Genomic DNA, 23728 nt, shown 5'->3' with positions numbered 1-23728 from the left:
GCCGGCGGCCGACTGTCGGCTTGGTGTGTCAGGGCCTTTAAAGATCGATGTATGGCACAATTTGAACTGTCCTGGCAAAACCCTATACCTTCTGAGACCCGCGGGATTGCCGGCGATCCCGACCGGTCAGGTTCAGTTTTAGAGCTGGAGTGAAGCTACTAGTATCACATGAAACTAAAACCTAAGGAATCCATTGGTACCAACCATGTCATGGTAGCTTATCAGGAAGGAGGCTAAATAACGCCCCAAAGTTAGGATACATTTTGGCGAGGAAAAACTGTCATGGCCATTTTCAAAGGGGGTCCCTTGACCTCTGACCTCAAGATACGTGAATGAAAATGGGTTCTATGGGTACCCACAAGTCTCCCTTTTACAGACAAGCCCACTTTATGATAATCACATGCAGTTTGGGGGAAAAAACATGCCAATTTTTGCATGCAATATAAATGTGTTATATTCGCCATCCAAAAATGCAATTCTTGCAGAAATCTCTAAATGTCAAAAGTTTTTGATGCCAAATCACAGCATGGCTTTTTCTATGGTGTTCCTCAAGGTTTTGGTGTCTTAATGTGGTACTGTATTTTGGAAGGATTTTTATCCATTCTCGAGTGGTGAAACATTGTTAAATTTAGAACATAATCAGTGTAATAAACAACCCAATGAATTGCTGCTTATGAAACATAATAGAGCATGGGGATGGCCATCATTTACTTTTATCATATTGTTCTAAGCCCTTATACACTTTAACTAATTCTCAAATTAATCTTCAGGTTCCCAGCTTTCAGATGATGTACACCACTTCTATGTGACATCTACTGTTGATCTGCTATCTCCCCCTAAAAAAAACCTTTATCCCCCTAAAAAAGACAAAAAACGGTCTTAGTGGGTTTCTTAAGGTTAAAATAATGGACCAAAAACAAGAAATAGAATCTAGTAAGACCTAACAACCTATAATTCTAACTATAAGTGATTATGATGCTGCTGAAGTCAGATACAAAACTGCTGACCAACGTTCATTCAAGTATCATTAATTGCCCCCCAAAAAGAACATTATATCTACTGACTGATAATGTACACAGGCTGTAGAGGTTTAGGGAATAATAACAATGAAGTCCTGTTTAAGAACCGGCTTGGCTTCACTACTCATAACCTCACAGCTGAGTAAATACAGGCATGGTAATGGATAGTGAGGTCACTGGTAGGGTATCTGACATGAGCACGGGCGGCCTGTAGATGTCAGCAGTGACAAACTGCTTTGACATGACTTGAGTGGTGTAGGCCAAGCAACACAACCATCACTCAGCAATGAAACACAAACTAAATGTCAAACTATGCCAGTTCATATTTGTGTTTTACTTCATTCTGGTGCTTAATTACTGCAAGTACTTGCAGGTGCTTTTCATGTGTAGGTGCTGCATTTGCATTTTTGATATCTAGCTGTTCAGTCATGCAAACGTTGCAACAATAAAGACCCAGATTTTAGATCAGTGGTTCCCAAACTTTTTCACATTACCAATATAATAATCTTGATCCTATCAGAAGGTAAATTCCATAAAATGCCTTCCCATTAAGGCTGCAACTAACGATTGCTTTCATTGTCGATTATTTTCTTGATTAATCGATTAGTTGTTTGGTCTATAAGAGGTCAGAAAATGGTGAAAAATGTCGATCAGTGTTTCCGAAAGCCCCAAAATGACGTCATCAAATGTCTTGCTTAGTTCACAACTCAAAGATATTCAGTCTACCCTCATAGAGGAGTAAAGAAACCAGAAAATATTCACATTTAAGAGGCTGGATTCAAAGAATTTATACTTTTTTCCCCTTAAAAAAATGACTCAAATCAATTATTTGATTATCAAAATAGTTGGCGATTAATTTAATAGTTGACAACTAATTGATTAATTGTTGCAGCTCTAATTGCCAATATAATCATCTTGATCCTAACAAGACGTCGTGAGAGATGAGTTTTCACAACTTCTTAAATAGATGCTTCAAAACTAAAGGTGTTCATTAGGAGGTAACTTCCATAAAAAGCCTTCCCACCACACATTTAAAGCATAATTACACATTAAACCAGGGAACCCGAGCTGTTAACATATGTCCTCACTCTTAACAGCTGTCACCATGTGTTGAGTTAGCTCTCAGAGCAGGTTGTTACACCAGAAACCACACCACAGACACAGTGCAGCTACAGTCTCACAACACAAACCCCCGATGGAACACTTAACCTGATGTCTGAATCTGATTTCCGCTGGTTTTCTCATTTCTCTGCTCTCCGAGTCGCTTCGCATCGTCTCTTTTCCGACCGATCTCACCTCTTCGATTTGATCGTCTTGGTAATTAACTCTGTCTGCAGCGGTCTAGCTCCATGTCCAATGGTTCGCTCTCTCATTACAGTTTCCCCGTCACTACTCCAGTCTGTCACCTTCATCCCTCTCTGTCTATTTTTTTGGAACAGTTCTCGATTCTTGCATTTCTTTCCCGACCGGATCAAACCTCTATTTCTGTCCCTACATGCAATCCTGCATCAAAGGGAGTGAAAGTGGGAGTGAAATGACTGTAAGAAGCCTCGTCAGACTAGCCAGGTGAGAACATTGGCACTGCTGTCTGGAATCACACACACACACATTTAGAAGCTCCAGATTTAGCCCTGTAGCGCTGCAGAAAGCTTTGATCAATCGAAGCCACTCTTGGCTTGGTCTAATGTCATAAGAGGGGCACTGTGTCGGGAAACACACACATTCATGAGCTATACAGAGAAAAAATATGCTCAAATCATAACATGGCAAAGTCAAGCCCAGCAGCTGTCAGTGTGTCAGTGTGCTGACTTGACTATGACTAAGAACCCCTTTTCATTCACATATCTTGAGGTCAGAGGTCAAGGGACCCCTTTGAAAATGGCCTTGCCAGGTATTCCTCGCCAAAATTTACCCCAACTTTGGGGCATTATTTAGCCTCCTTCCTGACAAGCTACCATGACATGGTTGGTACCAATGGTTTACCTTAGGTTTTAGTTTCATGTGATACCAGTAGCTTCACTCCAGCTCTAAAACTGAACCTGCTACAACCTAAAAATTGCAATTACACATTATTATCACATTAACTTTGACAGCCGTATTCTTTAGATTAATCCATTAAGCAATTGGTGGATAAAATGTTAGAAAATAGTGAAAAAATGTCCATCCCAATTTCTCTAAGTCCAAGGTGATGTCTTGAAATGTCTTGTTTTGTCAGTCCAAAACCCAAAGATATTCAGTTTAATAATATATAAAACAGAGAGAAGCTGTAACTCTCCATATATGAGAGGTTGAAAACAGCATTTTCTGCCATTTTAGCATGAAAAATGACTTTTTAATTGATCACAAAAATAGTGGGCGTTTATATTTCTGTCAACCAGCTATTGCAGCTCTAGAAAAATACACGAGTATACACACACAGTACACACTCACATCTATGCGCAGGCACGCCTGCAACAACACATCCAAAAATACATACACAACACAAAATCATGCCAACCCCTACACACACACACAGAGATAGAGAATACTATACGTGAACTGCATGCATCTATGAGCTTCATTCAGTAAAAACACACACTGAGCTGACTGAATAGGCTCGGCACACTCACAGCCATGCTCAACTCTATTACTGGCGAGTCCGCACAGCACAGACGGCTGGATTAAGATACAGCGAGGGGAGACAGATGATGGAGACAGGGAGAAAATAGAGGGACCTGGAGTGAATATGACTGAGTGTGAGAGAGACGGAGAGACAGAGAGAGTCTAAGAGGAGACAGGGAGGTAGGGAGGCAGCATATGATTGAGACTGGATTGAGTGTGTGTGTGTGTGTGTGTGGGGAAGACAGAGCAACGGTATAGGGGAAGAGGGGAAGAGCGTATAATAAAGATAGGACCGACAGCGAGAGGTGGAATGAGGGTGAAGTGAAAGGGAGGGAATAGATGAAGATAAAAAGTCTCAAATATTCTCTTAAGAATCCAATTCAACCTCAGTCCAGACTACCGTATCTCTGGCACCATGGCAGCGTGTGTGTGTGTGTGTGTGTGTGTGTGTGCCAGCTGGGGAGAGGGGCGATGTAATGAATTGAAGCTAGAATTGGAGGTGACAACTGCAAAGGCAGAGAAAGGGAAGGAGAGAGGGAGACAGAGGGAGTGGGTGGAGTCAACAGGGAACCACATGAGGAGATGAGGACTCAAATACTGTCAAGCAGAGAAGACTGCATGTGCATACACACTAGCAATAATGCAAACACATGCACTCTTTCTCTGTCTCTCTCTTGGTGCTTCTCACAGTGCAGCTCTGTCTCCTACAAAATTACCTTCCCATACAACTAAACTGCGTTCTCAATTACGTTTAAGGGGAAATGTATTTTCTACCTGATTATGGTTGCGGTTTTTAACAGTTTTAAACACGTGGTTAACGTTGTAAATTAAAACAAATAAAAAACTGCAACAAAACTACTTAGTTAGGTTTGGTTAAAAAAGTCCAGTGTCTGTTTGTTCGCTTGATATACTACGTCACCTGCTCTGCGCATCGCTAATTGTACTACATCACTCACTGCGGCCGGCTGTAATCTGCCAGCAAACTGGAGGAAGTAGAGGTTGCGATACAGCTAGTATTGGCCTTGTTTGACGTTGTCCGGAGACAAGACAAGCATGTCAGAATGTATTCGGCAAAGGTGTTTCCATAATCCAATTATTGCATCAACTCTTTTTCGATAAAGGCAAAAAAACACCACAAGCGAGCGTAAAAACATTTTGCAATTGAGGAAGTTTTATCGAATTTTGCCGTTTCCATACAGCTTTTCTAATGTGCATTAAATTATGCGAATGGAAACATGATTATTGACACAAATTCTGTTATTGCTGCAAAAAAAACCACTGCATTTTCCAATCTATGGGAACTTTTCTCTGCAGAACTTTTTCAGCAACATATGCTCAAAAATGATTTGGAAGAGAAGTGGTTAGAGCCTGAAAGTTTGGCAGCTTGAGAGGACAACTTTTTTTTTTTCCAACATAAGGGGATTCGGCGCAGCAAACACATTACCTAGAAATCTCTCTGAAACACATTTTAATCTCAGTTATGGAAAATAGCTGCATCCTGTGATTTGGCAGGCGCTGGTTTATGAGTTACAAGGTTCAACAGGCATTGCATGGCAACTTTTTAGCCTGGCTATAGACAGTGGTCTGGCAAGCTTCTATGTAAGATAAACTGCCATTAGATGGCAGATTCCACATTTTATTGTGCCAGTACTGTGACAGACGGGATGCTGAATGGCGCTGTCACCAACACTGCCCAAGGCCTCTGACTTTTGCCCCAGTTGTCTGAGAGTGATGAAGGAGGGAGATGCAGGAAGGACAGATAAACAAAGGAAGTAAATAGAGATGAAAGGGAGTGCATATGTGTGGTGTTTCTCTGCCCTCATTTCATGTTCAATGAATCATTCACATATTCTAAAATCCTGGACACATTACTGTATTACAGGGATTAACCCTCGAACAATGGACTGTGCATATGAGTGTATCATAGTGGAAAAGTCCACTATCCTGAATCATCCCTCAATCAGAATTGTTATTGTAACTCAAATATCTTACTGGAACTGGAACTGAGTGTGTATATTTCCACAGAAAATGATCATTCTTGAAATTAGTATGACTGGGACATTATTATTTTTGCAAGTCCCGAGTAAGTCTCACATCTTGGCTATGAAGCCCTGAGTAAAATAAAGACCTAAACTTACCTAAACGTAGCCACGCCCTAAAGCATACCCTGCTTTATGGTCTATTTGACTCTAAATGGGACCATAATTTACTAAATGAACATCATGCTGTATTGAAAAAGACTTGAAACTAGTGATTGAGACCATAAACTCATGTTAACAATGTTTACTGAGGTAATAAATCAAGTGAGAAGTAGTATCATTTTCTCATAGACTTCAATACAATCAGACTTCAACCAGAGGAGTCACCCCCTGCTGGCTGTTCGAAATAATGCAAGTTTAAGGCACTTCATCATCACTTTTCAGACCCCGGAGGTAGCCCACTGATCTGCTGGTGCACACTGCCACATGCACCTTTCTCTCATGCTTGTGCAAACATGATTGGCTGCTGCAAAACAAGTGAAGTCATAGTTTAATAGAAACCATGCAATTAATTTCACAATGAATTTCACGAGAATTATAAGCGTAAAGTACTCAACACATAATGAAATAACAACCCGGAGCATTAAATACCGTCACAGCCCCGTCTTCATCAGAATAAACTACGCCAGTGTGGATTTTGGTGGTGAGTAATGGCTTGAAATTGGCTGCACGCTCACTCATCCCACACAGTCTTTACCAGTCATTCAGTTTTCTGGTGGCTTACACAGTGAATAAGGTAATTAGCCCGGGTCAGCACCCCTGCAGAGTCAAGTGTTCTTCTCTGGAGGACTGAAGGTATTACAGCCAGGCTTTAGTGGAAATTCCTCCCAGTTGGCATCTAGAGAGAGGGTTATAGTGTGTGTGTGTGTGTGTGTGTGTGTGTGTGTGTGTGTGTGTGTGGCAGCAGGTAGCAGACGGTGCTGCCAAACAGTGTTTCTGAGAGGAATATTCAACCTGTCGCAGCCCGTCTGTCCTCCTCCTCTACTCGCTCTAACACCTGGTTGAGGACATTCTCAAGACCAACATAAAACAAGATACAGTCAATATCTTTTTTGTTCAACTCTACATTGTCTGATGGTCGTTGGGCTGTCTGACGTGGCACTCTTAACCCATATGTTCTGCTATTTCAGTCTTTTCTTGCCCTCCATCTTCTCACTTTCTCCCACCCCCTCTATATTCTGCAACCCATCTTTTATCTTTCTGCTGTGGGAGGAGAACAGTATGAATAAAAATTGATGCTATGATATGAAGGATCTATATGTGATTTTGATGGAGTTGATTTAATGTTAATTAATGGGATGTTACCATAGAAACAGAATAGGAGTAGAATGGACATCGAACTGTTCTCAATGGTCATTTGACTAGTACAAAAAGGTGATTGTTGTTATGGTGACAACACATGTTAGTGGGGCTAGATTTTACTCCTTTACTCTGTCTCTCTATGCTTCATAATGTTACTACTCCACTGCTTGTTTTCTGCAAAACCTCACCCTTATTTAAATCATAAGGTCCTAAAAGTTGTAAAAGGTACTTATAGCAGAATCCTGAGTCATTCCTCTTCCTCTGTTCATGTGAATGAGCCCCAGAAAAAGAGCTGGGAGGCGGAGTTAAAGGAGACGCTACTGCACTTGCTCTATGGGCCCAATGGATGCAGAAGATTGCTGGAAGATCCGGGCACTTTATCACTCTGCAATCAAGCCATTTTGGCTTCATGCACCACTGAACAACTTTCATAGGAATGAACAGGAGCTCGCCTCCAAAGCTGTATACAGTTCTCTTTATAAATCCATGGCTATAACGGTCACAATGGCAATGGTACACATAAAAAAGGTCCGGCGCTCTGACCATCCTGCTACATTGATTTGATTAGGAATGTCCGTTCTGCCACCCACATCTACAGACCTGGATGATGAATGTCTCCATCTGTTTGTAAACAGGATGAAATGCTGGTCCAATCAAAATGTGTGCACGTGGTGTTTTCTAAAGTGAAGGAGTGAACTTGATCGTGCACACTATCAACTCCCTTTTGTTCTGTGTTTGTGTTTTACAGGAAGCTGTAAGGCGTCTCCGTCTGGGCCCCTGAGGAAGGTGGGCCACGGCCAGGTCTGCCGGATACAGGAGGGAAGGCTGAACACTTGGCTTTAACACTGACACGACTACTTGTGCATGCACACACACGCATGCGACACGCAGACACACACACCTTAGTAGCTCCTGGCTCCCCTCTGTTAACAGATGCTTCCTGCCCTGCAGCCGAAGACTCACACTACTTCACACATACAAACACACACACATGTAACGCACACACTGGCACCCCTACAGGTTGACCCAGAGGCCGGGCGGAGGGGCGGCCCCACCCTTTGGTCGTCCTGTGGTGTTTCTTGTTAATGTTGGATCCTGCTCCACTCTGTTGGCCCGCTCACCTCAGCAGGCCAGACGGAGCGCTCACTACAATTTCGGTACCAACGACAGGACAGGAAATTAACTTTGCTTCCTGAACTCCCAACATTCATCAGACATTTTATTATTGTTCCTGACAAAAATTGTTCTTGACAACAAAATGAAGTGCAACTGCTAGGTACGAGCGGGAACTGGTGCCTATATGGTCAAACAAAGCAATTCTTTCCATTATGGTTTGAATGTATAATCATTTGGCTGCTTTTTGGTGTGAATGTTCCATGCTGCTGCCAAGATGTCTCAACGTGACAGTCTACAGATGTGCATTAAAAGGAATGTGTTAATGAATATACAGTGTGAAAATGTGAACGCAGAAATGTGGATATAAAAAAAAACGATTAACTTAAATACAAACCACAAGAATTGCTTTTCTCTTCACTGAAGAAAACATGCAAACAGCAAGTGTTTTTGTAGGGGTGTGATCATAATTGTTTGTTTTAGAGGTTGGTTGGTCACTTTAATATGTTTCAGTCATTCTGCATATTAAAAAAAAAGACTAATTTATTAGCAAATTAATAAGGTTTAGTGTTTTTGCAATGCCAAACTGACCGACAGACGTTCTTCTTGCCTGATAACCTTTGTTTTCACACCACACATTGTCTGCTTCCCCCACACGCTCTCTTTGTTTTTCGCTCTCTTTCTCAGAAATTCGCAAACACCCACAGAGCAATCACCCTCCATCCCATCTTGTATTTATAAATGCCCTTGAAAATTATCCAGTAAAGGCTCTCTGGTTGTGCAGGCAGAGGAGGGGATGTGGATCAATATCAGTGAGATAATGGGAGTACGTGAAATTGGGGGGGTGGGGACTGTGGGTGGTTGAAATATCAGCACAGGGATGTGTGTGTGTGTGTGTGTGTGTGTGTGTGGACGGGTGGGGGTAGCAGCTCATATCTGACAGAGCTCTGGTAGGCGGAGCTTGCATTCATAAAGTGAGGGGGAGTAATTTATGTGTTTGTGCACATGTATTATATGCATGTGGGTAGTATGTTGTAAACGTTGCAGAGGGCCAAAATGTAGGCCTGTGTGTGTGTGTGTGTGTTTGCATTCGTGGGTGTTTAACTGCATCTGAGAGTGAGATGCCAGCAAGGTCATGGGTCACGTGAATGTGTGTGAGTGTGTGTGTGTGTTTGTGCACAAAGGCTAGAGTGCATCTCCACATGAGCAGCCTCACTTTCAGTCCATTTAGCCCAGTAATGTTGACCAGCTTGGGCATGTTAATGCACGGAGGCCCTGAGTGGGCTTTTCACTCTGAAATGTCGGCCTATCATAGCTAATGGACAGTAATTACACCATTCAGGACAAAACACTGGCTCTTTTATGCCACTGTACCCAGTGAAGCTGCTTTTTTATTTTCTTAGTTCGACATTAAAAGGTGAAGTGTGGTAAACTACTAAACAAGCAAGCAAGTGCCTTTTCTATCAGCTGAGAATGGTCACCTTGTGACCTTTGTCCTCACCATAACTAGTACTGGGATTGTTGCCATCATGAAATTTGATATGCTGAGTATTGTGATAAGATATATTGCGATTTATTACCTTTTTTCAACTGCAAATGCAGTTTGTCAACATCTGTTTTATCTAATATGATACAGTTTTCACTCTTTTCATCTCAGAGTTTCCATTCACATATCTCGAGGTCAGAGGTCAAGGAACCATTTGAAAATGGCTACGCCAGTTTTTCCTCGCCAAAATTTAGCTCAACTTTGGAGTGTAATTTAGCGTTCTAGGCTTGTGGCATTTGTGACGCCAAAGCCAGCAATAAGCGTATGTTGTGTTGATGAGTTTTATTTCTTAAATTTCCAGAATTACAAAAGGGACCTTACTGTATATATGAGATGCACATGGAAAAGGAACATTTTAGCAACAAGGCCTGTTTTTGTTTAGAAGGATTGAATAGTAATTTATGACTTATGGGAGGTGAGTTGGGCATGGCCCGGCCTAATGCAACCCATATCGATCTTTATCACCCCTACTTCCTGTGCATATGATATCCAAGACCTCCCTCGGCACGCTAAAAGCCCTCTCTCTCAAATGTTGCCTCTCGCTCTGATTCCCTCTCTCTGTTTTCTGTCTCGCACTCATTTACTCTCTCTCTCTCGCTCTCTCTTCTAGTGTTCTCATCTGGACGCCCTCCCTCCCCCTCCCCCCCATCTCTCTGGGCTCAAAGGCCACATTACCTTGACACCCTGTGTGATTTCTGTCAGTCCGTCAATCAGCCTGTCTGTGGTCTTGAGGTCGGAGTAAATCTGTCAAGGCCAATGTTAAGAGGGCTGTGGCATTATATCACCTGGCAAAGGTCGTCCTCTGAGTGCACAGAAATGGTTCGGTCAACATATTCAGGTACCAGGGGAGCCACGGTGCAACGATCTAATACTCTTTAATGGAGCCGGCCGTTTCTATCCGCTGATCTGATGACGCAGAGGATTACGGAACAAAGTGCATTTCATGATCGACAGCTACTCTTAGCTACAACCTGTTGACGCTGTAGATGCTGAAAACTGTGTTTTTTTTCTACTTTTCTCTCCTCATAAACCAGGATTTCTCTTCCTTTTGCTTATTGGACTTGTTTGTAACTTCTTGGTGACACATGGGGCAATTACCACGAACGCATCGGCTTCTTGCAGTATTCAAATGTCACCTTCTTTGTTACGGTAGCTCATTTGAATGTCCCGGGTCTTGTTTTCGGTCTGCAATAGCCATGATACTGTATGGACCACTGGTTTTCTGAAACTCTTGTCTGCAAGTTATTGTTCCTCTCAAGAAAATGAAAGTAAAACATGTTTCCCAAGTGAAGAAAACAACATTTAAATACTTCAGATTTTGTCCGTATTTTAGAGATTGCACATGTGAAAAATCTGGATGGGAGGATTACTGTTTACTTAAACATTGATTACAAAATTAAAAAGCATATTTCAGTTATTTTTTATAGCTTAAAGCGGCCGGACCAAACTTAATAATCATTAGGATCTAACTGAAATCACATACTGTATATGTCACCATACTTGGTCAGTGTTTTTGCCAATTGCTCCTCCAATTAAACCGCAACAATCACTTCATTTAATCTTTGAATTGAAATCAGTTTGGTAATTACTTTTATGTCTTATCTTTATGTGACGTATGAACATGTACCTTGTTGAAAAACAGTGCAAAGCTTCGAGGCGCTCGGTTCCTAATCAGACCCGTTAAAGCTGCCTGGGCATGAAGCCACGACACTTAGAAAAAGGGTCAATAGACTGTACTGAAGAATAATTAATCTCCTTACTCCACTCAATAGATGTTCAGCAGTTTAATGTAGCTATCTATCCTATCTGATCTGATGATGAATGGTAGGCTAGGAACTGTAGCTTGAATCAAATATAGCATCTAGCTGTTCCAACAGAAGTCTGATGACATTGAGCAGAAGAGCAGTAAAGTCTACTTTCAAATGTTTTCCCTCATTTAAATCTACTTTTCACCCTATAAAAGCACTCAAAACCAACCATTAACTTAACTGGCTCTGTCTGGTATGATTATATACTGTGTTTTCCTGTTATTGTTTGTAGATGTGTCCATGTTTCCACAGATGCAGCGGGCGGAATAAGAGTTGAACTTGTTTGGTTATGCCAGACGTTTTGTTCTTCTACCTGTCGATCTGTCTGAGCTGCCTTGCCTTGCCCTTCCAGCCTTGGCACTGAATCCATCATCCCAATGTAGCTCTCGGCTACCAAAACCTCCAGAGCCCCATTGCTATTCAACGCAGCGTGGAGGCAACACAAACTGATTATGCCGATGTTCAGGAAGGCCCATTGATTGCTGAGGGAAGCAAAGGCAGAAGCCTGGGTCAACCTGAGTCTGGACCTGCTGCACTCTGCCAGGGACGTCTGCAGCCGAGAGGGGGGAATTAGTTTCAATCTCAGGTACGTGCTTGTGTTGAGCAATAATCCTTCGATCAGAACCTGGTTCTGGTAAGAAATGACTGATGGTCAGAGCAAATATGAAGGAAGAAAGAAAGAAAATTATGAATCATATAAAAGTCTTTCAACTGAACAACAAAGAGAGAAAAAGTCAGCTTGACTGGACAACGCCATGGTAGCGACCCGTCAATCACATGGTAACCACGCCCTAAAGCATACTCGGCTTTATGGTCTATTTGACTTTAAATGGGACCATAATTTACTAAATGAACATCATGCTGTATTGAAAAAGACTTGAAACTAATGATTTAATGATACAATGTTTACTGAGGTAATAAATCAAGTGAGAAGTAGGCTCATTTTCTCATAGACTTCTATACAATCAGACTTATTTCTGCAACCAGAGGAGTCGCCCCCTGCTGGCTATTAGAAAGAATGCAAGTTCAAGGTACTTCAGCATTGGCTTCACTTTTCAGACCCCGGAGATGCCCACTAGTAGCAACCTGCAGTCCTTTTAAAGCAACCAATAGATACCAGCTATGATCTTCCACAAAGTTCCGGCAAAGTTGAAACGTATTGCAAAATCAAGTAAATGCTTAAAGAAAAGTACAAGTAAATACGCTCAAAATCATTTAGACTGTCATTTGGTCTGTTCTCGACCAAACTAATTCTTAGTAACTAACACTTGTGCGATTTTGTCGACTAATCGATTAGTTGATTTAAACGCCAGATCTGTAAAACGGAGTTTCTCCACAAAGAATCACACAAAAGCAACACTTTAAAACTCGTATTTACCAGAGATGTGTCCATAAGTTTCTTGGAAATAAGCCATCCAGCATGGAAAAGCATGAAAAAAGATGAATCGACTAAAGAAATCTTAATCGTCTAATACCAAAACAACATACCTAGGTGCCACCATCATGCAAAGTCGCCACCTTTAAACCAACTTTTTGATGCAATTTCAAGTTCATAGTTCTACCACACTACAGAGACAGGAGTGAAAAGGCATCTGGAAGGGTAATAAGTAATGGGTGCCATTTGGGTGCATAAACAGAGAGCAAAGGTTGGTCATGTGAGGATACAGATGGTTTTAGAAGGAGTTGGTGTGATTTATAAGACAGGAAGCAGCAGATGAGTGAGGATACAGCCCAGCAGGGCAGCAACAACAGCAGCAGCATCGGGCTGGCAACAACAACAACAGGCCCCATTATTGATGTTTAAATAATAGATGGGGAAGGAGAGAGGGTGAGGGAGACGAAGAGATGAACAAGTAGTAGAGGATGGACGAGTCCCGCACTAAAAACAGATGAGAAAGGAAGGAAAAGGGGGAACAGGAAGACAGCAGGAAGTCCTCGCTAAAAACAGAAGGAATAGAGAGACAAAGAAAGAGTGAGAGAAAACTTGAAAACAAAGAGGATGCTCAGAAAACAGGTCTCATGTAGGCAGCAGGGAAGGTCAGAGAGTTCGGCGGCGGAACATTTTGACAAGTCTTCCAGCAGCGGGAGGACGAGGACTGAGGTTGTGTTCCCTCGGGATGAGCAGGACGTGATTTAAAGGGACAGTTCGCCCATAAAACGCAACACAATAAAAGATGTTGAAAGCCTCTTAAAGACAGCAGCTTTCTTAAGAGACTATTCTAAGCAGACGTCCCTTTTCAAGTTCTGTGTTGTTTACTGGAGATGCAAATAAATCTAGGCCTCAGAACCGCTCTGTGCGTCAGAAAAAAAAAGGCCCCACAGGGCAGCTCCACTGGCCTACATTACACCGTCTGTCATCTGATGCCAAACTTCTATCCACGCGGTCAATAACTATACCCTCTGACGTCATGACGTGCAATTTGGTAAAGAGCGAACAGTCGTAATGAACAAAAAGTGCCTAAATGGCTAAATAAGCTGTTTGCTTTCCATAGCAGTTGAGCCAAGAGGGTTATTCTCCAAGTCTGTAGTAAACAAGGCAGTAGAGAAGACCATAAAAGCCTGTTGGCAGCAGCAGATTCCCAGTAGAGAAGTAAAACTAAGTGATTCGCATGAATCAAACAACGGGCTGCTCACTGATCTCTTACATCTCCTGTAGTATAAGTCCACTAGTTTAGTTGTCAAACCCAGATTGCATTTAGGTTAATTTACCCTCTGACTGGTTGGGAATGTATAAAATGCAAAGCTGCACATACACCGCTGGTTTATGGTGAATTGTTCAAGATGAATCGCTACAGTGAAGTGAATATCACCAATGTGCAGGCCAGCCAAAACTATCAAAAGACACTTCTAGAGCAAATAATTGGCTGCCATTCAGAGCAGGCGGAATAAAAAACCACAGCTTCAGAAGCTTTCTCTCACTCACTGATGTACTTTTCTTTCTTTTTCTCCACCCTCTATAATTTCAAATCTCGCTGCGGGATGGCTCTTCATCTTTCAACTTTTCCTCATCCCTCTCCATCCCAGAATGACTTCACAAAATCTTTTCAGAGAGTTGAAATCCCCTCGCAAGAGACCACCCTCTTCCACACTCTTGTCCTCCACTTTGCTTCCCCTCACTCCGAACCTGAACTGCAGTGTTTTTAATTGCTACTGTACCTCCAGACAGAGCACACGTCGCCTAATGGGAGGAAACGGGAAACGTAATTAACCTTTGCAAAAGGTGGGCTCATCACAGACGCCGACCAATTAACTGTGGACTTCAAACAGGGCGAGCTGGATGAAACCCTCAGTGGCTCTAAACTGAGGATAAATTAGCTTCACTCGTGCACCATAGATAGGCCAGTAATAACACACAGATACAACAGTTCAAGTTTAAATAAGTGCAAAAACAACGATGGAAGAAAGAAAAAAAACATTGTCTAAGGTGCTCTTAACTTTTGGTTGGACACAAAATTGGAGCTTAAGCATTTAACTAACGCCTAATGAGTAAACTTTTGACTAAAACCCCCCAATCTTTGGACAATCCAAGCTGACAAATGAGGTCAACTGCTCCGAAACGTTGGACTGGAAATAACCTGCAACAGTTGCGGTGAGGATGTTCAGTTGATTAATCAGCCAGTATTAGCTTATCGCTGATATATCAGTGTCAGTATACTGTTTATGGCAGCTCATAAATGACGGTGCGAAAACGGTCTGATAAGTCTGAGGTCATTTAAGGCGCTGTCACAAGCCATAGTCCGTTTGGCTAGTCCGAATCAGAGTGAAATGTATACTTTTGGTTTGTTTTCTATTTAGTCTGGTTTGGTTGCACAAGTTAAAGTGGACCAAATGAAATAATAAGTTGCTGAGGCGCATGTACTAAGGAGCAAATTTATCTTTTTCGTCTCTAGAGCTGCCACTTCTATGCAGGTAATCGTGAACTTTGATACTTTGCTGTCTTTTTCACTTTGATCAGTTGTTTTGGTCCGCACCAGAGTATGATTACTGCGTTCACAACCGCCCAAACGGACAATGGACAAACCAAACACTGGCTCTAGAGAGGGTCTTTCACGTTTTTACGTCACCTGAGGGCCACCGTAGTTGTACGATGCGCTTGTGAAACAGCAGAGTGTAAAACCGTGGTATCTCCAGTCGCCATCTGACTTCTGTTGCTGCTAAAGTAGTGTTATTATGGTATTGATGGCCTCTGAGCGAGGCGAACGGCGTTACCACGGTTTTGCACTCGGCGGCTCACGTTTGCAGTCTTGGAAAGGGAGGAGTGAGAGGAGGGATACTCAGTTGGTTGCAATCTGCAACCACTAGAAGCCGCCAAATCCTACACACTATATCTATAATCAAAAAAAATAATCTGCAGATGAATTGATAGTGAAAATAATCATTGCAGCCCTATTGCATGTCGTGCTCAGTACATATCTTGGTCTCAATTCATTATTTTCTTGAATTTATGGCATCCTCCAAAATGTCTGTTTATCTTAATAAAATCAGAAAATATAACATTAGAAGATTTTAAACTCAAATATCAACATTGCTTTTGGATTTACAAGGTTTTCCCTCAGCAGCAGTGACATTAGACGCGTTGCCAGTAGTCAGAGATTTATGCATAATTTGGATCACACGAGAGACGGAGAGCAATAAAGACGAGTAATAAGGTATTTAAGACCATGTTCTGTGACTGCGTGTGCTTTAGGTTTAATGTGTTATCTTAGACTGAACATCTTCTCACTTTATCCCCTTTCATCTCCAGGGACCTAATTATTACTGATCCTACTGAAAGCACACACACACACACACTCACACGCACTCACACATATAATGAAGACAAACATCTCTGAGGCTTTCAGCACCCAGACAGGAGCTCCCAGAGAGACAGACGCATAGGGATCTATGCGACAGTCAGGACGACCAATGAGCCGTAGAGCAGGGGGGGGTCCTGGCATGTTAGTTTGAATATTAAAAAATAAAACCAACAACAAGAATCCATAAAAGACAAATTTGATGCACTGTAGTTGCTTCCATTGCATCATCAAGAAGTTCACCAGCGGCTAAAACTAAGACATCAAACTGTTAATTACACACATCATTACCAGCCTACTGCTGACTACTGGGAGCCAGTAGACAGATTAGACTGATCAGATGGATTACATGTATAAGCTGACAGATATAATGGAAAAACAAAGAATTATTAAGAATGGTTTGTCGCCATGGTTACAACAGGACTTGCCTGCAGAAATGACCAATTATATCACTAGGTTACGTGTTAATGATTATTAATTACCATCCTTAGTCTCAAATGGCATCTCGTATATATTATCTGTTCAATTGTGAGCATTCAAATTACTATTATTGTTATTCTATATAGGCTTATAAGCAGGGATGTCAAACGATTAAAATATCTAATCGTGATTAATCGCAAATAAATCACAATTTTTTTTTAATCTGTTCAAAATGTACTTTATAGGGAGATCTTATCAACATGGGAGTGGGAAAATATGCTGCTTTATGCAAATGTTTGTATATATTTAGTATTGGAAATCAATTAACGACACAAAACAATGACAAATATTGTCCAGAAACCCTCACAGGTACTGCATTTAGCATAGAAATATGCACAAATCAACATGGCAAACTGCAGCCCAACAGGCAACAACAGCTGTCAGAGTGTCAGTGTGCTGACTTGACTATGACTTGCCTCCAAACTGAATATGATTATCATAAAGTGGGCATGTCTGTAAAGGGGAGACTCGTGGGTACCCATAGAACCCATTTTCATTCACATATCTTGAGGTCAAAGGTCAAGGGATCCACTTTGAAAATGTCCACGCCGGTTTTTCCTCGCCAAAATATAGCGTAAGTTTGGAGCGTTATTTAGCCTCCTTCACGACAAGCTAGTATGCTTGGTACCAATGGATTCCTTAAGTTTTTTAGTTTCATATGATACCAGTATCTTCACTCTAGCTTTAACACTGAGTCCGCTACAACCACAAAATTGCAAGTTGAGTCAAAGAAATTAGTGGCGTTAAAATGAATTTGCATTAACACGTTAATTATCGCGTTAACTTTGACACAAAGTATTTCAAAATATAATCTACAGCCAAATATTTTTGGAAACCCTCAAATCAGTTTGTCTTTTGGAGAGTAAGGAGTGCTGCAAGGAATAATAAGACATGGTGCAAAGACAGAAAAAAACCCATCTTCATTACATCAAAGCACTTCAGTGACCACGCAGTGCAATGTTTTACCTTCTCAGGTTACCACACACTGCACAAACATGAGGAAGCAGGATATATAGGGCTCTTTGTCACACATAAATAGTTAAAAGCTTGTCTGTTGAGTCAATGGACACATCCAGTCTATATACTGTGCAGGTGATTCTTGTGGTTTTTAAATTCATCCCCCCCTTACAGTGAAGAGATGGGAGGCTTGGCATGTTACCAGCCTTCGTGGATATCAGTATTTTTCAGGATACAACTGTTAAAATTCAAATTAAAGGAAGAAAGAAAGCATGAATGCATTTCTAAATAGACAATAAATATTCGTCATATGCATATAAATCAATCTCTCATCCCCACCCTATCTCTCCTTCTCAGTAACACACACACACACACACACACACACACACACACACACACACAGAGGCAGCAGCAGCATCCTAAGCCAGAGGCACTGGCCAGAAAAAGGGATTACGACATCGCTTACTTTGGAGGACCACGGCTGCAAGCAGTTGGCATAGCAACGGACCAGGAAAGCCATTTCCACAGAAGGGAGGGTGCCAGCGAGGGGAAGTTTCCCCTCGTTCACCAAGAGATGAAGAAAAAAAAGAAAAGAATAAGTAAAAGAGGAGGGCAAGGGGGGCTGACGCCGATGTCTTTGCTGCAAGAGGCGAATTGTCCACGGGGAGATTTTTTTTAAAATCCTCCGTGTAATAAAAGGAAGAAGATGGGCTGTCAGATGTCGCTGTAGAGGGAGACTCAAAGTCAAGGCAGATCCATTTATACGTCAAGCTTTCTCTCTTCTACTAACGCATTCAAAGGAACTGCAACAGAGAAGCGTAAAACACTCCCAAAAAATGGAAATCTGCAGAACATTCAAAACTGATCCCAGAGCACGAGGCGGCGTGGTCAAAGATGAAGCCAACTTAACATCCAAATTCAGTAGATTTTTCTGTTGAAAGTTAAATGTAGAAACTCATTTTTGTCACTTTCCTTTCTTTAAAGAAGCAGAGGTTCCTCTCCTCAGTGGATGAGCCAGTGCTGGATAAAAAAAGGGGTTTGTCTTTGCATCTGCAGCCCCCTGGGAAGAAGCCTCTTGCCTGGCTTAAAGTCCTCCAAACAGTCCCCTCTCACCTCCCAAAAGCCTGGATCATCTGCCTGCAGCTTTCCTCGCACTCCTCATTCAATGTCTATCAAACTCCTTTTTCTCTGCCTCTTTGCAACTCTTTTATCTCTCTACAGAGCTCCAGCGGTGCATGTGCGTGCCCAGCGGTGCAGCTCCATGGCAGGGGCCAGTGATCCCGCTCCCTTAACCCAGTTTACAAGCTTCTCCTCCCTGGTTAGCGCTCACACCTCACGCCAGCGTTCTTCCTCTCCCTCCCGCCCCTCGGAGAGAAGCCACCGCAGATAGGATGCTGCGCTGTAGAGAGCCAGCTGCTAATGGGAAAACGGAGGAGAGAGTGAGAGCGAGGGAGGAGGGAGAAGGGAGGAGAATCCAGCTGAAAAAGAATGACATCACCTGTGCAGCGAGCGGAGAGAGAGAGAGAGAGAGAGGGATGGAGGGGATGGGAGGTGGCGTGGATGACGCGAGATCAAGCAGAGGGAAACTGCATTAGATGGATTGGCTGCTGAGCAGATGTGGACGAGAGAAAGAGAGAGATGGACAGCGACAGAGATAGAGAGGAAAAAGAGGGAGCATTTTTATTGATCTGCTGGTAACATAAAGCTGAGTGTATTGAGGCAACCCCCTCCTCTTTGTAAGCGTGCCGCATAAATTACAAAAAAACGGGGGGATGCATAAATCACGGAGCCCCTATCTGATACAAAGACAGGCGCTGGCGGTATTTTGGTGAATGTGAACAGGCGACACAATAGCGACAGGCGATAATGGGTTCCCCCCCGTCGAAAAGCACCCGTCTGGAGGATTTGCGACACAGTAGAGAGGATTTGACGTTAAAAGAGACAATCACAGATAAATCACTCCATTACAGTACATCGCTGCAAAACACTGAGGTAATAAAGGCATTAAGGTGCATGGGTAAAGTATTAGAAGCAGAACTGGTTCTGACAGCAACACATAATTACTTTAAAACCACTTCAAGCATCAGATGTGGGATACCAACAAAGAAAGTTAGACCGACAGACTTGCAATCTCCCGAACTAAACCGCTCAACCCCAGTAAGCATTGATTTGGTGATTTGAAAGCCGAAAGACGACTAGAAGTCTAAGCGAAAGCCAAGCTAAATACGCTGAAAAGTTAAAGTTTATATATGAAACAGGTACTGATTACACGTTGAAATATAGTTCAAATTAAAAATGCAGTTGAAACGACTCTTACATTTAAATCGTGCCAACTAAAAGTATTCACCAAATTACTAAATCAATTCTTAATGGGAACCACAACCCCTTTAATGAGGGCAAATGAAGCAGAAACTCAGCAGGAGAACAAATGGTAAAACCGTGACTTGAAACACAATGATTTTCTTCTTTTCCAGCCCGTTTTACTTCATTAATTATTAGTGGACACCAACAGGATACAAATATATTTACTCCCAGGAAAACAAAATTGTATTTATCTCAAACTTTAAAGCAGCATATGAAATTTGTTTTACCTCAGAAACAATCCAAATCGCATAACCTCAGAAACACAGGTCTCGAATTCATGTTGCTAACTTTATTATGCCATTTATCAAACTCATGCAATCTGTCACTACAACACAAACACTGTGGAGTACTGTGCACCCTCAAAGGGAGTTACACAGCACAACCTCTGTCATTGTGACTTTCATATAAAATGTAATTCTTTACTGGTTTAACGTATCCTCATACAACGGTTCGTATGATATCTTCTGAAAGTTATTCCTCATTTTCCTAAAAATGTCCGGCAATACATGACGAATGTCCAATACGTTCACAAATTTCTGCTGGTTACATACGTACGATCTTTTCAAAATAAACTTCCGTCTTCACAGGAAACAACTTCCTTAGGTTTAGGCAATAAAACCACTTAGTTAGGTTTAGGAAAAGATCGTGGTTTAGGTTAAAATAACTCCAGAAGTTATGTGGCAGATAAATCAACATTGACTTCTGGTTTCACACGGGACCCAAACATCGGTCTCCTGGGTGGATGTTTTTTTGACCCACCCATCAACCCCGACCTCCTCTCTATACGCTGCATTTGTCGCTCTTTATACTTTCCTGGTTCTCGATTACGAGGATTACATACAAATTGATTTTGTGGGATGTATATGAATTACAGTGCATTGATTTTGCTTCACGTATTTATCCTGAAGAGGTTAAGTTGCACACGTGAACAAAAACCCTTCAAATAATAGATTGTCTGTAAATATTTAATTAATTAAAAAATGATATTCTATTTTTGGTGCTGAGCCTTCCTTTCCTTCTTCTGTTCCTGCATTAACCAGCTTGTGTGCTGTGCTGTTTTTTTTACATTGAGAAAAAGATGAGAGAGAGGAGGGATGAATTGAGAGCAGAGACAATAGCAGCTGTCTGCTTGTTTGAACGGCTGATTCTCCTCCAGCAGAGGAGAGATGCAATCTCCTATTACCAGCCACTCCAGAGAGGGGAGGATCTTTCTCACCCTCTCCCTTTTTCTCTCTCTGACCTCCCTCCCTCTCGTTCACTATATCCCCCCTTCACTGCCTGGTTTTTCCTCCTCCTTCCTCCCTCTCTGAATTAAAATCCACATTTTTTGCAATCTCTGCCGACACCTTTTTCCCTCAAATAAGCCCCTCTTTTCTTTAAAGATCATTTTTATCAGCTGTCCATCTCCCTGTTTAAGTGCTTCACTCTCTTTCTGCTTGCTGCTATGAACCAGCATCTCTACCTTCAGTTCTCTCTCCTCTGTGTGTGTGTGTGTGTGTGTGTGTGTGTGTGTGAAGCGATACGCACCTCCCGACTAGGAATGACATCATCTTTTTACTCTGCAGCCAATCAGATGCAAGCACATGGAGCTCTGCCTTCAGAGGCGTGTTATGTACACAAGAGAGATGGAAATAGATAGACATGTAGCTCTAGACGGGTAGAGGGATGGAGAGATAGACAGATAAATGGGTGTATAAATAGATGGGTAGATAAATAGATATACGGGTAGATAGATAGATAGATATACAGGTAGATAAATAGGAAAAGGGGGTGAAAGTAAGTGTGTCTCATAAGATTGTGTGCAGACGGTGTGTGCCTTAGTGTGTACTAACTGCAGTATTTTCCCTTTCGCATATTAGTGTGCGCAGCACTACATCATTCGCTTGCCCTGCTGTCAAAGCCCCAGCCCTAATAAACACGCACACACATATACGGAGCTGCTGTATTTTACTTTCTCAAAGAAATAAAATGAAAGGCTACTAACTATGAGAGAGAAACATTTGAAAAGAAAAGTTTGGAGCTCATTTAGTGAAGCCCCCCCGCTGGTCTGCAGCGAGGCTGCGTACGAGTCCATCATCCACAATCTGCTGCTCTTAAGAGAGTAATCAAATGTGATTAAATATTTAGAGTGCAACAAGTAACACTGATTTATTAATAACCATTAAAGGAGTTACAAACCAAAACTTTCTTCATGAGGGAATGTTTTTCTTTTCTTTATCAGTGATTGATGGAACGCATTGATCATTCAGCCCATCCTGTTTAAAGGACCAGTGTGTAACAATTAGCGGGATCTATAATATTAATAAGTATGTTTTCTTTAGTGTATAATCACCTCATGTTTCTACTGTAGCCCAGAACGGACAAACCAGACTCTGTTAACTTTTCCTGCTTTGGCCAAAGACGATAACGTCACTCGTTCCCGTCGCCACCGCTCTCTCTCTCTCGCTTCACCACTCACTTCCCACGTACACTCACACTCTACGCACTGGCTCTGCCCCAGATGGCACGGGCCATGTGGTTTTCACGTCAGCCACCGTAGCTTTCCTCACCTCGCTGTTAGATACCGCCTGATCGTACACACTGGACCTTTAAATAAGGACATTATTCAAAACCTTTGAACATGTATCTCTATAGCAGTCATTCCCAAAGACTGGGTCAGGACCCACAGGTGGGTCGCAAGAGATTTTATTAAAGTCGGAAAATAAATTTGAAGAATAGTCTTTTTTTTAAGATTCATATCGGCAGTACACATAGTAGTACAGTTTGTATTGTTCTGATACTTGTAGCCTACTTAAAACATTGAATCTAATATGAATGGCTAACGTACATTCTGTTTTACTGATGAGAGGAAATAAATGAGAGCCTGTTAACTCCAACTTTGGTCTCATTTAACACGCGTATATGTTTTCAATAACATAGTTTTGATTTATCAAACGTATATGTCTGAGAAATGGCTGGTTTATCTATTCAAGATAATATAAGGTGATGTGGAAATGGCAGTAAAAATGGTCAGGAACGTTCATTTACGCTCAAATTGGCTCTTATCACGATTTATAGATAAGACCTATTGGGAAAAGTGGTTGCAAATTTGTTTGTCATTTCTAAAAAGTGTGTTCCCCAGAAAAAAAGTTTGGGAAACACTGCTCTATAGAGAACAAAATCTCTTACTGCACACTGATGAGTTTACATTTCAGGTGGTGACAACAGCGACTGAAGGCAACTGAAGTTCTGTTCTTGTTTATTTAGGGATACAAAGTGATCACTAGGACATTGTTAGAGAACTAAGCAATGACCAAGGGTGCTGCCAAAAAAATCAACTAAATCAAAGTATTTCCTGACACTTGCCTAACTGGTTCAAGATGTGGCTCTGTGACAGACAATAACTCAGATAGAATAAATTACTTCAGACAAAGAGCCAGAAGAATACACGAGAAATTCAAACAGAGGAAAGATAAAAAGAGACAAAAGAGAAGACAGGATGTGACACTAATAAATACCAGATAAAGGAAAATATCTCCACGCATCACTGTGCTGTAGCAGTTATCTAAATTAATTTCCATTTGAGGGGGGGGTTTAGGGGAATTAAAGTCAAAACTGTCACAAGAAATACCCAAGTTTTTTACTCATTATGAACAGAGCTCTATGTAGTAATTTGCAGCAGTGCACCGTACTGCGGTTTCATAACATGAAAGTTCAGAGGAGTCGA

At 41.8% G+C, this 23728-nt stretch overlaps 1 protein-coding gene across 7 annotated transcripts in view; it reads right to left on the bottom strand.

Moving 5' to 3' along the window:
- The window catches only part of rapgef6 (Rap guanine nucleotide exchange factor (GEF) 6), a 161347-nt gene that overhangs the window by 59116 nt on the left and 78503 nt on the right, over positions 1–23728 (bottom strand). The window contains exon 1 of one of the 7 annotated variants that reach the window (XM_037747744.1): positions 18125–19148. The exons of the other annotated variants lie outside the window; for them this stretch is intronic. Within the exon in view, the coding sequence (XP_037603672.1) occupies positions 18125–18178 (54 nt within the window). The 5' untranslated portion in view covers positions 18179–19148. Of the gene's footprint in view, positions 1–18124; positions 19149–23728 lie in introns of those variants that run through there. 7 annotated transcript variants of the gene reach the window in all.

The sequence above is a fragment of the Sebastes umbrosus genome, chromosome 17 (genome assembly GCF_015220745.1).
Source record: "Sebastes umbrosus isolate fSebUmb1 chromosome 17, fSebUmb1.pri, whole genome shotgun sequence".
In the NCBI taxonomy this organism is placed as follows: Eukaryota; Metazoa; Chordata; class Actinopteri; order Perciformes; family Sebastidae; genus Sebastes; species Sebastes umbrosus.
This window is presented reverse-complemented; position numbering and strand designations above follow the sequence as displayed.